The sequence below is a fragment of the Myxine glutinosa genome, chromosome 13 (genome assembly GCF_964187855.1).
Source record: "Myxine glutinosa chromosome 13, kmMyxGlut1.1, whole genome shotgun sequence".
NCBI classification, from domain to species: domain Eukaryota; kingdom Metazoa; phylum Chordata; class Myxini; order Myxiniformes; family Myxinidae; genus Myxine; species Myxine glutinosa.
Window position 1 is genome coordinate 38,213,459 of NC_136273.1, and position 16,026 is coordinate 38,229,484.

At 43.9% G+C, this 16,026-nt stretch overlaps 2 protein-coding genes across 2 annotated transcripts in view; both read left to right on the forward strand.

Annotated features, from left to right (window-relative positions):
• The window catches only part of LOC137413566 (transcription factor AP-2-beta-like), a 116,344-nt gene extending 101,883 nt beyond the window's left edge, over positions 1-14,461 (forward strand). Inside the window, exons 6-7 of the mRNA XM_068098998.2 lie at positions 11,572-11,713; positions 11,890-14,461. Coding sequence (XP_067955099.1) covers positions 11,572-11,713; positions 11,890-12,175 — 428 coding nt within the window. The 3' untranslated portion in view covers positions 12,176-14,461. The remainder of the gene's footprint in view (positions 1-11,571; positions 11,714-11,889) is intronic.
• Positions 1-16,026, forward strand: part of LOC144888663 (uncharacterized) — an 864,061-nt gene that overhangs the window by 367,452 nt on the left and 480,583 nt on the right. The window lies entirely within an intron of this gene.

Genomic DNA, 16,026 nt, shown 5'->3' on the forward strand with positions numbered 1-16,026 from the left:
TCGAACTGGCACCCCTATGCAACACACCCCAAACAACACGACTACCAAATGACCGACATTCTCACAAACATAACAATATACACACATATTATATGTGACATATTATACTGTATATTATATACACACATATTATATAATAATAATAATAATAATAATAATTCATTTATTTTGTATAGCGCTTTTCCAGAAGCCCAAAGGCGCTTTGACAGAGTGGAAAACATAATGCATAACAATACATGAAAACAACAATTGCAAAAAGACAAGAATCAAGAAAACAAACAGCAGCGATATACGGCATATATATATAAGACAAGAATCAAAAAGACAAGACAAGAATCAATAGGGAAATATTCAAAGCACAAAGGAGGGAGAAGGAGAGGAGATAGTCAGGGGTTAGATGCTGTGGGTTAAATGTTGAATGCAGTGTTGAACAGGTGGGTCTTGAGTGATGTTTTGAATGTGGTGAGTGAGGAGGAGTCTCTGATGGTGTGAGGTAGCGAGTTCCAGAGGGTGGGAGCAGCGATGGAGAAGGCCCTGTCCCCCCAGGATCTAAATTTGGTCCGGATGGGGGGGGGGGGTCAGGAGGTTGGTACCAGCAGAGCGGAGGTTGCGGGTGGGAGTGTGTCTGGAGAGGAGGTCAGCCAGGTAGGATGGGGCCAGGTTATGGAGGGCTTTGTAGGTCAAGAGGAGGATTTTGTACTGGATTCTCTGGGAGATGGGGAGCCAGTGAAGCTTGTAAAGGACGGGGGTGATGTGGTCACGGGTCCGGGAATGAGTGAGTAGACGGGCAGCGGAGTTCTGAATGTATTGGAGTTTATTGGTGATTGTTGAGGGTGAACCATAAAGGAGGCTATTGCAGTAGTCCAGACGGGAAGTGATGAAGGCGTGGATGAGGGTTTCTGCAGCCACGGAGGAGAGGGATGGACGGAGACGGGCGATGTTTTTCAGGTGAAAGAAGGCTGTCTTTGTGATCTGTTTAGTGTATTTGTCGAAGGAGAGGGTTTGGTCAAAGATGATGCCAAGATTCCGGATGTGAGGGGAGGTGGATACTGGGAAACCGATGTTGAGGGCAAAGTTATGGGTGGACTTGGTGAGCGTTTTTGGGCCAATGATGATTATTTCAGATTTATCACAGTTAAGTTTGAGGAAGTTGATTTGAAGCCAGGATTTTATGTGACATATTATATTGTATATTATCAAAGGTGGGCGGTCCGCTTCGAAAGTCCGCTTATCCGCTTATCCGCTGCAGCGGACTAACGTTTTCGAAGCGGATAAGCGAATCAGAACAACCCCCGGAAACCGAAGCGGATAAGCGTAAGCGGACTACCGAAAAATTAAAGCGCATCGCGATTCGCCAAATCAGCTGTTAGCCTGAGCCGTTACTCTAGAATTGTGAATATTTATTTAAGTGAATAATAAGTGAAAACTGAATATTTTATTGGACGCTAGAGCGGCAATAACGTCAAGATGGAGAGATTTCTGACTCTCCAGCCCAGCGGCAGTGCCAGGGACAGGCACACGAGCGACGCAAACCAGCAGTCCCAGCACAACGACCTCAAGGCGGCCCTCGACGGCGGCAGCAGACGCGGCCGCCACAAGTCCTTCCAGGACATGGCCGGCGCCAGGTCTGTTGACTAGTAGACTCTCTTGTCAAAGAAAGGACGGGCAAATTGATTTTTCTTTAATGTAACTTGCATATATTAAAATTATATTTAAATTAACTGTAGAGTAGAGTAGAGTCGAGTGGAAAACTTTATTTCAATAAATTTTGAATAAATTTTATTTAAATAAAAATGTATATTTTTGATCTTAAAAGCTTTGTTTGTCTTTGTAGTAGTTAGAAATGGCTATTTAGGCTTAAAAAGCATTAAATTCCCTTTAGAAACGTCAAAAATCGCTTTAAAAACGTCGAAGCGCTTTTAAAAAATCGAAGCGGATAAGCGGTAAGCGGACTAAGATTTTCGGCCGCTGAAGCGGATAAGCGAATCGGACTACACGGGCTGGCGGAGCGGATAAGCGGTAAGCGGACTTAAAATTTTCCGAATCGCGCCCACCTTTATATATTATATACACACATCTTATACGTGACATATTATACTGTATATTATATACACACATCTACTTGAAATGTTACTGTATATTATATACACACATCTACTTGAAATGTAATGTTTAATATATACACAACATATTATACACTAGCAAAAGTACCCGACATTGCTGGGTAACAATGAGTCACTTCCTGACAGGAATATAAAGAGAGAGGGGAGGAGAGGAGGGAAGGGGAGGGAAGGGGGAAAGGGAGGCGAAAGGAGGGGAGGGTTAGTATATCACACAAAAATGTTAGTCAATAAATAAATGGGTACATAAGAACAAAAAGGGAGCTCTGTCTACTGTAACGCCATGGCTTGCAAAAGCAGCCTGAATAGCGTTCACCAAGTGGTGGTTAATCATATTCCTTCTAAAGGGGTGTTTTAACAGACCCAAACTTCCCCGGCCTTGTGACTATTTAATTAAGTACACAGGTATTTCTGGCTTCTTTTGTAGAGCCCTCGGCAAGTGGCTTAAGCACTCCAGCAAGCAATTCAACGAAATGGGTGATGATGATGAGGACATGCTGGCTTGGCAAGCGATAGCAAGCTGATTGCTTCTGGTTGAAATGACCGAGGAATTTTAAAAACAGATCGCAGGTACAGTGGAGTGACACCCTATCCCATGGAAATATAAATCAAGTTAAAAATTATTATTAAGTGAAATAAAAAAAATAACCCCAGAAGGAGAATGACAGCCTTGCTTAAATAAATGAATATATACACTTAGTTATAAAAATCGCTGGATATGGGAAATTTTGTCAGTTTTCACTCCAGATTTGGACATTTCTTTAGTCTACAGCATCCAATTCTCATAACTGAATCCAGATTTTGATGATATACTTCAATTATGTAATGATAATTAATCGATTGTGTTTCCAAGGCAAGGCACGTTTGAATAGGCCGAAACAAAATGGCGTCTTAAGAACCCAGCGAGTGGAAGTGGGCTGACCAAGATGGCGGGCCGCCATATTGGTAAGCCTTTTTCGGGTTTTTTCTTACGAGCACCTCGTTAATCATCTTCAAAAAGGATGTTATGACACACCCAAACACCCAGTTTTCATCCTTGCAATCTGTTGGAGGTCCAGCTGTATGTGTGTGCATGCAAAGTTTGGGGCCGCTAGGTTTCGTGGTTTTGGAGTTGTGGAGGAGACAGACAGATGGACGGACGGAGGGATGATGCCTTTTATTATTATAGATGACATGGTTTCCTGCATATTGTGCACAAACATATTATGCTTGACATGTTATACAGGTATACACACACACACACTGGACACACACACACACACACACACACACACACACACACACACACACACACACACAAACACACACACACACACACACACCTCGTTTTTTCATTTCTGTTCCACACAATTCTGTCTCTCTCTTATTCACAGGCACACACACACAAACACACTACCATTACAACACATACACACTACCATTACAACACACACATTGACTTTCAGAAGTGAACACTATGAGACCTGATAGGTCTCCGTTCCATCTCTTGAAGCCCACCCACATGTGAAGATAGCCGTCAACAACAGCAACTTCACGCATGTACACACACACACACACACACACACACACACACACACACACACACACACACACATACATACATATACGTGTACACACTCGTACATAATTATATACACACACGAGCGAAGATGGATACTTTGAGACCTGGAAGAGATACCTTCCACATTCTGAAACCCGCATATGGGGACACCAACCAACGACACACACACACACACACACACACACACACACACACACACACACACACACACACACACACACACACACACACACACCTATACATATACATATACATACATCTGACAACATGCATTTGTGATGCTGTCTGGTCCCCTGCAGCTTGACGGATTTGTCAACCCCATCCTGCCGAGAATGAAGGCCCGAGTTTTAATGACTCCTTACTGAATTTCACCTGCTTAGGATGAGAGAGGCTGAGTTTTGGTGGGTTCGAGGACCGTGCCGAATACAACGTCTTTTATGGGAGTGAGAACTGTGCAGAAGGTGGCGGCTTTGGTGAGGCTGAAGGCCGTGCAAGTAGAGCCTGGAGTTGCACCGATTGACTTGCTTTATGCTTTTGGGATGTGGCCTGGCCTTGTTGGGTTTTGCTGACTCCATCCCACCGAGGAAGGATGAGACTGAGGAAGTATGAGACAGAGAAGGAAGAGACGGAGATCGAACAACAGAGGGACGGTTGATGGGAGCACAGAATATGTGGGATGACCGGTGGCAGCGGGGAGCCATGTCCGAACGGGCAGGGGTATCCTTGGGTGGGATCAGGTGTACCCAGTTGTACCCTAGAGGTCGTGCGGATCTACATCATTGCCACTTTGGGAAAAGGAGCACAGATAAGGATATGGCAGATCCATGAGTCATGGTTCCTTGCTGTGGCGAATATGGATGCTGCAGGACAAGGGAAGGCTCCGTTCAGTTTTAGATACTTGCGAGTGGAGATGATGACCAGTAGTGGCGATGTGTACACAAACACACACGTTTAATTACGATTATACATATGGTTGTGACCGTACATGCACATGAATCGTGATTATACATATGTGACTATATGTACACATACCTGAGCTCTGCTCAGGGCGGGTCACGTGAAACAAGACAATGGGATGTCAAGTGATCTTGCACGGGCACGTGTGTCCGTCCACACTCAAGCTAGTGTGTTCGTCTGGGCAGGCATTTCTTCTGGGGGCATTGTTGGACCAATATTTTTCAAAGAAAATGTGAATTTTGCAAATTACCTTCTAATGTTGGAGCAGCATGTATTTTCACTCAATGATGGCCAAATGTGGTTCATGCATGATGGTGCGCCTGCTCATTATGCTGCCAGTGTATGCCAGGCCCTTGATTTGAACTTTACAGACAAATGGATTGGCCGTTGTGGTCCGGTTGAATGGCTGCTGTGATCTTGTGATTTAACACCCTGTGATTTCTTTCTTTGGGGTTTCCTCAAATACAAAGTGTATGCGAAGAATTATACGACCCTTAGAAACTTGACACAATTCATCCGTAATAAGACTGCTGCCTTAATGACTGAAACGTGCAGAACTGTGTGTCAGAGTGTTTCGTCACGGCTACAGCTGTGCATAGACAATGAAGGAAAGCAGTTTGAACATTTGAACTGAACTGTTTCATGTATATTAGACTGATTAGACTGTTTAACGAGTAATGGTGTTTTGTTTTGCACCAACGAAAAATAATAAACTTAGTTGTTTGTTGCAGGTATCGTTCTTCAAAATGTGCCCAGGGTTTCTGGACCACCCTGTATATATATATACTGTGAAGATATATACCTGTATATATATATACCAGAAGAAGACCTTTGTTGGTCGAAAGTTTGTCGACAATTAAAGATCGACGTCCTGAAGCTACGTCCGCGTCTTATTTAATCTAACGATTATTTATTCAATACAAATGAGACGCCCTGCTCGTACTTTGGAGTTTCTACTATTTCTTACAGTTATATATATATACATATACTATACCCTTTTTGATGATATAATGGGTGCTCCAAAAAGACTCAGACAACTTTGATTGTTAATATATTTAGAACCACAAATGATACAATCATACCCTTTGGTTTATATGATACAGAAACTCGTAAAGTTTTGTGAGCACCATCAATACACTTCAATATGAGCTCCGTTTGTCGCGCGCAGGACATCAAGGCAGTACACTGTCATGGAGAAGGCCACACCACACATTGACCTTTGGACTGTCACATATGTGTTCAATGACCACGTGGAGGTTTTCAGAGCCCCAGATCCTCATATTATGTCGGATGACTTCCCCGATACATGAAAGCAAGCTTCGTCTGTGAACATGACCTTCTTCAGGTAATCTTCGTCATCCTCTATGCGACTGAGCATTTACAAAGGAAATACCTTGCGTTTGGGTCCGTCATTTGGTTTGAGTTCCTGCAGAATCTGCACCTTATAGGCATAAAGCTTCAGTCTTTTTTGCAAAATCCTATGTACAGTGGTTGTTGGTACTCCCAGTTCTCTGGATGCGCATCAGATCCACACACTCATTTAACGTCTGCTGCACTTGTGCTTGGTCGAACAGTACCCTTCTGTTTCTAAAAACATCCAGTCTCCTTAAACCCTTTGTAACACTCTCTGATAATAGTCCGCGATGGTGGATCCTTCCATACCTTGTACGGAAATTATGCTGAACTTGCGTGTCGGATCTCGTCTCGATGAACCATTCGACGCACTGAGTTTTCCCTGTGGAGACACCATTTTCTTTTACATTAAACTCCGAGACCTGAAAATAAAGAAAACTTTGAGTTTCTGTATCATATAAAAGAAAGGGTATCGTTGGTATTGGTGGTATTAAATATATTAACAACCAAAGTTGCCCTGGTCTTTTTGGAACACCCTGTATTCCTTCCTTCCATTTTCTCCGATGGTTTTCTTTGATAATGGTATGCGTCTGACTCCACTCCCATTATTTTGCACCTGATAAATGCCTTTTCCTTCTCCTTAATAGTACTCTTTCCCCTCTGTTCAACCACCCTGGTCTCTTTCTTTGTCTGGATTTAACCTCACTGGAATATACAGTACTAACCCTGTACATTGCATATTTGCTTCTTGAAGGTTTTCCATTTCCCTGATGCTGATTGCCCTCTTGTTAGCTTCTCCCAATCTACATTACCCAACTCTCTCATCATACTCTCAATGTTTGCCTTCATGAAAATGAATAGTCTTGCTCTACTATCCCAAACTCTTAACTCCTAACAGAACCCTTGCACACACTATGTTATGCTTACATGTCCCTCAATGCACCCTTTCCTCCACCTTCTCTACCATATTGTGTTCATTGCTTAACATGAATGACCACATCATGCTCACAACCTGTAACAAAATCCAGTAACAGACCGATTGGGGAACAAGCTTTTAAAGCCATCTTAAAAGATGAACAGCGTGATTGGGAAACACACATTTAATACAGTATTAAAAGATTAACTCGGCCCCTCTCATCCATGTCATCCTCCCCACGATTATATCAGAAGAAGCTGATCCGTCACATATTCATGGATTGCTTTTTTTTTTTTCTGTTTTTTTTTCTTTCTTTTTTTCTTTTTTTTTTTTTCCTTTTTTTTGTATACTGAATCGAGGCTCGTGAAAGAGCTAACATTTACTTCACAAACAAATCGACCAGACAAACAAAATACACAAAAAGAGGGAGCGGAAGACAAGATGGGGAGAAAAGGGGAAGCACACAAACACAACATCCGAGAGCAGGGAGATGTGTGGAAGGGAGAGGGCCCGGGGGGAGGAGGCATGGGAAGGGGGGGGGGGGGGAGGGAGAAGTATAAAGCACAAGGACACCAAGGACTTCCAGGACAGAAGTTGGTATTTCAAAAAGTGGAATTGGGGTGAAATTAGCGGGGGTAGAAAAGATCAAGGTTTTGGATGGGGGAAGATAAGAGATGGTGGTGAACAGCTGTTTTAAAGACTTGGAGGGTGGAGTGGGATTGAAGAGAGTGAGGGAGTTTGTTCCAGAGGCGGGAGAAAAGAGGAATGAAGGAGTGAAGGTGAGCAGAGAGTCTTGATTTTGGCAGTTTAACCAAAAGAGGGTTGCAGGCAGATCTTGTGCGACCTGTAGGAATATTTGCGGGACAGAGCCCAGAGAGAGCTGGAGGGGCAAGGCCAGAGAGGAGTCGGTAGAAGATGGAAAGACCACCAACCTGCCTGCGGTGAGTGAGTGAGAGGCCCTTGGAGTTAGCTTCATCGTGGGAGATTCCAATGATTCTGAATGCTTTGGTTTCAACAGCGCGAAAGCGAGCTAGGTGTGAGGCAGGAGCACCAGCCCAGAGGGGAGAGCAGTATTCCCTTGAGCTGCGGATGAAAGCCTTGTATGTGGTGAGGAGCTCAGGTGTGCCAAGGAAGGATTTCGCACGACGGAGGATGCCCAGTCGGCGACTGGCTTTGGAGGCCAGATTTGAAATGTGGATTTTCCAGGAAAGATCATGGCAGATAGTGAGACCCAAAAGCTTGAGTGACAGAACTTCTTGGAGAGGATTATTCAGAAAGTGGATGGGAGGGTTGTCCAGTCGGTCTTTTCGGAGAGACATCGTAAGAGTGTGAGATTTGTCAGGATTGAAAGACATGTTCCACTTGTTTGCCCAGTCTGTGATTTTGTCAAGGTCTGCAGAGAGTGAGGAGGCTGCAGACTGCCGATCTGAGGGATGAAGAATGGAGCGACAGAGAGTAGAGTCGTCAGCAAAGAGATAGAGAGGATTTTCAAGAGAGTCAGAGAGATCATTGATATAAATATATATATAATAAGAGAGATCATTGATGAAGACCAGAAAAAGCACAGGGCCCAGAACACTGCCTTGGGGAACTCCAGCCTGAACAGGAAGAGGAGATGAGAGAAACCCATTCAGGGCCACACGTTGACTACGACTAGAGAGGAAGTACGCCAGCCATGCGTGGAGATTTCCATGGATACCAAAAGAGGAGAGTTTGGTGAGCAGAGCGGGGTGCCAGACTGTATCGAAGGCACGTGATATGTCAAGGGAGACTGCTCTAATTTCCTGTTTGGCATTGAGGACCTCCATCCATTGTTGAGAAAGCAGAAGCAGCATGTCCAGTGTGGAGTGTCCAGGTCTGAAACCAAATTGATGATCAGAGATCAAGCCATTGGAGAAGAGGAAAGATTTCATATCTGAAGCAATGATGGATTCCATGACTTTGCTGATAATTGGGAGAAGGCTGATTGGTCTGTAGTTGCTGGGATCTGTTTTTGCACCTTTTTTGTGCAAAGCGGTGATGTTGGCAGATTTCCAAGCAGATGGAAGATGACCTTGAGCAAAAGAGAGGGTGAAGAGAACAGAGAGAGGGAGTGAAAGAGCAGAAGAACATGATTTTAGGACCCGTGGGCTGATGCCGTCAGGTCCAGTTGCAGAATCAGAGTCGAGGGTTGACAGAAACTTTTCCACCTTGTCAGGAGGAAAGGACACAGAGTCCAGGAGCAGCTGGGTACGACTGGGTACGGTGGGTACAGAGAGGGATGGGTTTGGGACACAAGATTTAGAGGCAAACACAGAGTTGAGGCATTCGGCTTTTTCACGTGCTTAACCCCAAATGCGGCCATTCATAAATTACGTAACGCTATTTTTTTAGGGAGCTGCGTTTGCATGCTGACTTTGTGCATGCTGACAGGCATGATTAAACCTTAGTAATGATTATTGGGAAAAATAACAGGGGCACAGAAAAGGCCCCTTTATATGGTATGTGCCATGTGGCAAACTATAGAAAAGAAGAGACATTCTTGGGAGAAATGCCAGGGGCATAGAAAAGGCCCTTTATATGGTATGTTCCATGTGACAAAGTATAGAAAAGCTTATAGAAAATTCCATAGCTTATAGAAAAGTATAGAAAAGCTGAAAGAAAATTCCATAGCTTATAGAAAATGCCAAACAATAGAAAATAAAGGACATTCAAAAAATCTCGTGTGCATGCTGGACTACCCTTGTGTTCTTAGGAGGAACAAAATAATGCTCTAGAAAAGTTCATATAAGGAGGTGCCCTACATCTGGTAAATAAAGTACATTTACTTCTTCATGCAGCTGTATGAATTAAAGGGGCCTTTTCTTTTCCCCTGGAATTTTCCCAATAATTACTACCGGAGTCGAAATTTTCCTATGTCCAACTTTTTGGGGATTGTCGCGATGAGTCAAGCAAAAATAGGACCGCGGGTCCTGAAGTTCAACTGGATCAGGAGCAACAATCACTCAAACCCCCCACAGATCCCCTCAGACTGATATTTTAATGCCGTGAACAAACTTTGGTACATCATTTGCGATGAAGGTTGTGATCAAGTTTCATTGAAATCATGTGTGTAGTTTCTGAGAAGAGACCAAATTCCTATTTTGGGGGGTCAACCCTTCCTCCCCCGTAAACACCGTTAATGTGCTCAGATTAATTTAATGTGGTCAATACACCTTCGTTAGGCATCAGATATGAAGCGTTTGGCCAAGTTTCATCAAAATTGTGTGTGTAGTTATGGAGAAGAGAGCAAATACCAATTTGGGGGGTCAAAACCACCCCCATAAACCAACTAAATGAGCACAGATTTTTTATTTGTTTTGAAAGCCATTAATTAGATGTATGGGCCGATGGATATTCCAAGTTGCAGCAAGTTTCAATGTGTAGCCTTTGAGATATGAACGCCAACACATTTTGGGTGGACGGACCAACTGACGGATGCACTGACAGACACCAACGTGGATTTGAGGGTTTTCATTAATACAACTCAAGAATGCGGAAACAGACGCTGCTGAAATGTGGAACATACTACCTCGATCTACAAATCATTTACTTCTGAAGTTTTCAGTCGATTTTGTCCAGTAGAAGCCGAGAAACTAATTTTCAGTCTCTATGTTAAAGTTGCATACAGAGAAACCGTCCCACATAAAGGGAGAGGTGCTTTGCACCTCTCTTGATTTTTATTCGACATGGATTAGATTTTTCGGGGTCTCTCCTTGTGAGTAACACTCAACCCAAACAAAACCAATTGAAATCTGACGCAATAAGCCCGGACACGATATAATCAGCAGAGGCCTACAGGCCTGATATCTTAGGCCCACCAGAAAACCAAGATGGCGTACGTATCATTTCGTCTTGGTGCTATAGTGGGTGGAGTCAAGTGATGGCTGTGAGTGTGGTCCTGCAGTTGTATGACCAATGGGTGCACATTTCAAAAATAGACCCCCAACAACACCAGCAACGTAAAGCTCTTGTCGACCTGCGACATGTCGCAGGTAAGAACAGGTTTAAAACTGCACTCCCCCTTGTGGGCTTATCTACAAACTGGTTTATAAAGCAATCCTGGACTCGATCTAAAAAAAACCTCATATACTCTGCCCTTTCCGTGTCCTTGGACCCAATCTATCGCTGGCAAATGAACACCCCCAACAATCAATACTCTTCCCTTTTTACATCCTTTCTCAACTCTTCATTAACCTTTCTGTCATGCTCTTCCATTACACCAGGGTCTCTTAAAAGCATCCTACAAGTGCCTCCGTATTCTTAATATCTCTAATCTCTATCCACACAGAATATTCCACATGAATTCCCTCCTTGCTGTCACCCCTTTCTCTTTTGTCCCGATTGTTCCACCCACTCATGTTTTCTCTTTCCTATCACACCTGTACATCTTGTAACCTTCTCGTCCTGTCCTTCAATTTACCTCCTCATTAAACCAAGTGACACTTACTGTTGAAACGATATCATACTCCATGCTATCTACTTTAGCTTCAATTGTGTTTCAAGTTTTACTTTAGCTTCACCATTCTCTCCACGTTCATAACTTTGGTGAATGAAGCATTTATAACTTTATTTGAGATATTACTTCAGGCTGAACGTAATCCCAAGGAAACCACGTCCATTTTGAGCTTCCACCGGGTGTGCAGGTGAAGCGGTTCACCTGGCCAGAGATTTTGGTTTCATCTGCGAAACAGAGTTTCCCGCTAAAGCTGCTGCAGAATTCTTGATGCGACAGCATACAGAGCCCGGGGAGCTGCACACACGAAAGACCATGCTTCTGGCTTCTAAGTAAGTCACATTGGCTTTGTACAAAATGATTCCTGTATTCCATAGGTATGGCTTTCCAGAGCATCAAATGTTCGCATACCTTGAATCCTCGATCATTATAGTTTCGTGTTTGCTCATGATATGAGTATCGGCTTCACACTCTGCTGAGTCTTGACCATAACCATTCTCTTTCATAGACAGATCTGCAAGGAGTTCATGGACCTGCTGGCACACGATCGCTCGCCGCTGGGAAACTCACGTCCTATGCCCATCCTGGAGCCAGGGATCCAGGCGTGCCTCACCCATTTCAATCTCATCTCACATGGTTTTGGATGCCCTGCACTATGTGCAGCCATGACAACACTACAGAACTATCTCAATGAGGCCCTCAAGGCCACGGACAAGATGTATCTTGGCTCAACGGGAGGCACAGGGGGTGACGCGGGAAAATCCGTCAACAAAGAGGAAAAACATCGCAAGTAGCTCCCAAGCATTTTCCATTCGTTGCGCTCCGTTCTCTCTATCCAGGCACATCAACACCACAGACTCGTTTCAGGACTCGTGTCCCTTTCCTTCTCGTGCAGCACAAATGCACTGTTCTTGATTGGCTGCTGACTTGTGCTTGAGGTCCACTTATCCATTACTTTGCTTTTTCCCATATTGAACTGTGTGAAGAACCACATAAAGTTATGGTTTCTGAATGCGAGTGTGCGCGACTGAACACCAACATGAAACACGAGTAGCTACAGCACCTTGCTCACAGCACGTTATCTACACGCACACCCACAACACACCCTATTATTTTCTATACAATAAGCCTTTACCTGAAGCAGATCAATTGTGGTAATTCGTTATTGTCGCTGAAAAATGGCTTCCAAATTTTCCAAAACAAACGTTGTTTGAGACACATTTTCCATATGACATGCACACTAGATTGGTGACAGTTGTGAAACCAAATGTTTTGACATTAATTCGTTGCAATCACGGTATATTTGCGATAATTTATCGATATCATGAAAATGAGTGCACACGTTTTAATATCTCTCAATTTGTCGCGTTGACAAATGTTTTAAATTTCCAATATTTATAAAACTCGTCAATAGTACTGTCAAATTCTGCTTGGTGGTGACATCATCGATTTTAGGAAACGACATTACATAACTTTTCTTTGGCTAATGATTTCCCGGCTCTGGTTGATGATCATACATCATGTGCGTGTGTCACGAGGACTTGTGAGGGCTCTCGAGTGGATGGGGAGGAGCTGTTGGTGGGTGGGTCCTCAAGGCGTCTCTGGCGTGTCGTCGAGCCGTCGCGAGTGGGTCCTCAAGGTGTCTATGGTGGGTCCTCGAAGAATCGTGGGCATGTCCTCCAGGGGTTGCATGATGGGTGGGTCCTCAAGGGGTTGCTTTCAGGTCCTCGAAGCATTCCGGGTGGGTCCTCAAGGCGTTGCGGGTGAGTCCTTGAGGTGCCTCAGGGCAGGTCCTTGAGGCATCTCGGGTGGGATGATGAGATATCTGCTGGAAGCATCTCGTGTGAATCTCGAGGCGTCACAGGGGAGTCGCGAAGAACAGTGGGGATTCACAAGGCTTTTCATGGAAACTCGAGGCGTCGCGGGCGGATCCTCGAGATGTCGTGGGCAGGTCCTCAAGGTGTCGTGGGCGGGTCCTCGAAGAATCACGGGCGGGTCCTCAAGGTGTCGTGAGTGGATCGCCGAAGGTCGCGGGTGGGTCCTCCAGGCATCATGGGCAGGTCCTAGAGACGTCATGGGGGTCCTATAAGCGTCACACGCAGGTCCTTGAGGTGTCTCGGGCAGGTCCTCGAGACATCTGCTGGTGGCGTCTCACGGTGTCGCGGGGGATTCATGAGGCGTCAAGAGGGAATATTGAGGCGTCGTGGGGAAACATCGAGGCATAGTGGGGAGTCACAAGGAATTGCATCGAGTCTTGTGGCAGGCAGGGAATCTCGAGGCATTGTGGAGAGTCTCGAAGAGTCTCTGGTTTGCCTTCATCATTGTGGAGTGTCTCAAGGAGTCTCATGGTCTCCCTATTTGGTTATGTAACATAATAATTCACATGGAGCTTCATCAACACTGTCGCAACACAGGGTTGTTGCACCTCAGTAACGGTGCAAACAACAAAATTAATTTGTGTCGAAACCCCTGTTCATTCCATATCTCCTAGAGTCTAGATAGACAGATTCTCACAAACATTCGAAGAAGTTTCATTTTTCAGTCGGTACAAGAACATAGATCTTCTTCCCAATTTTCCCGATGGAGTCTGATCTTGTAATAACTGAGATATTTTTCTTAGTCGAACCCATGTAAAAACCACTGGATTTTTACACTACAGCAGACATGAACTCTTACATTTCTTTTGTAAAAATAAGAATAATAATGTCCCTGGGGGCATGAATGTCTTTATTTATGACTGCTTTTTTGGAACCTCGTTTGCGCTCGGTGTATGAATTCTCATGACAACGAGCTCAACATTGTAGCAAATGATTTATTGGTGTTTTACTTGTAATATCTAAAGTACACTAGCTGTAACATGGTTGATGTTTTATTGTATATTGGTGGGAATCTATATGTAAATATGCGACAATCAGTGGAAATATTGCGAATTTTGTAATAATTGATGGACTATTCCGAGGTGTTTTAAACTGTCGTTATTCCTAGCAATTTGTACTGTGTAAGATACTTCATTTGTTTTTTTTAAATTCAATATCGTATCGATGAAAACTGGACTCAATAAACCCACACGTCACACTGTTGGTCACGCTTTTACATCCATGTTATTTACACAGGAATGACAGCCCATTACATACACGGTTATGTCAATGATTGTAATAAAATACGCCGTTACACAAACTACATGTATACAACAGAGGTGCACGATTTAGTCAAACCGCATGCTCCAGGATCGGAGTAAACTACACCATTGCATGACTTGGTACCACCGCATGCTCCAAGTAAACTATACCATTACATGACTTGGTACCACTGCATGCTCCAAGTAAACTATGCCATTATATGACTTTGTACCACTGCATGCTCCAAGTAAACTACACCATTACATGACTTGGTACCACTGCATGCTCCAAGTAAACAACACCATTACATGACTTGGTACCACTGCATGCTCCAAGTAAACTACACCATTACATGACTTGGTACCACCGCATGCTCCAAGTAAACTACACCATTACATGATTGGTACCACCGCATGCTCCAAGTAAACTATACCATTACATGACTTGGTACCACTGCATGCTCCAAGTAAACTATGCCATTATATGACTTTGTACCACTGTATGCTCCAAGTAAACTACACCATTACATGACTTGGTACCACTGCATGCTCCAAGTAAACTACACCATTACATGACTTGGTACCACTGCATGCTCCAAGTAAACTACACCATTACATGACTTGGTACCACTGCATGCTCCAAGTAAACTACACCATTACGTGACTTGGTACCACTGCATGCTCCAAGTAAACTACACCATTGCATGACTTGGTACCACCGCATGCTCCAAGTAAACTACACCATTACATGACTTGGTACCACTGCATGCTCCAAGTAAACTATGCTATTATATGACTTTGTACTACTGCATGCTCCAAGTAAACTACACCATTACATGACTTGGTACCACTGCATGCTCCAGGTAAACTACACCATTACATGACTTGGAACCACTGCATGCTCCAAGTAAACTACACCATTACATGACTTGGTACCACTGCATGCTCCAAGTAAACTACACCATTACATGACTTGGTACCACTGCATGCTCCAAGTAAGCTACACCATTACGTGACTTGGTACCACTGCATGCTCCAAGTAAGCTACACCATTACATGACTTGGTACCACTACATGCTCCAAGTAAACTACACCATTACATGACTTGGTACCACTGCATGCTCCAAGTAAACTACACCATTACATGACTTGGTACCACTGCATGCTCCAAGTAAACTACACCATTACATGACTTTGTACTACTGCATGCTCCAAGTAAACTACACCATTACATGACTTGGTACCACTGCATGCTCCAAGTAAACTACACCATTACATGACTTGGTACCGCCGCATGCTCCAAGTAAACTATGCCATTATATGACTTTGTATCACTGCATACTCCAGTAAACTATGCCATTACATGACTTGATATTGCCGCATGCTCCAGTAAACTACACCATGACATGACTTAGTACTGCCGCATGCTCCAGTGAACTACGTAGTTACACGATTTGGTACCACTGCTTCCTCTGAGTAAAATATGCCGTTACACAGGTTGGTACCACCGCGGGTTCCAAGTAAAAT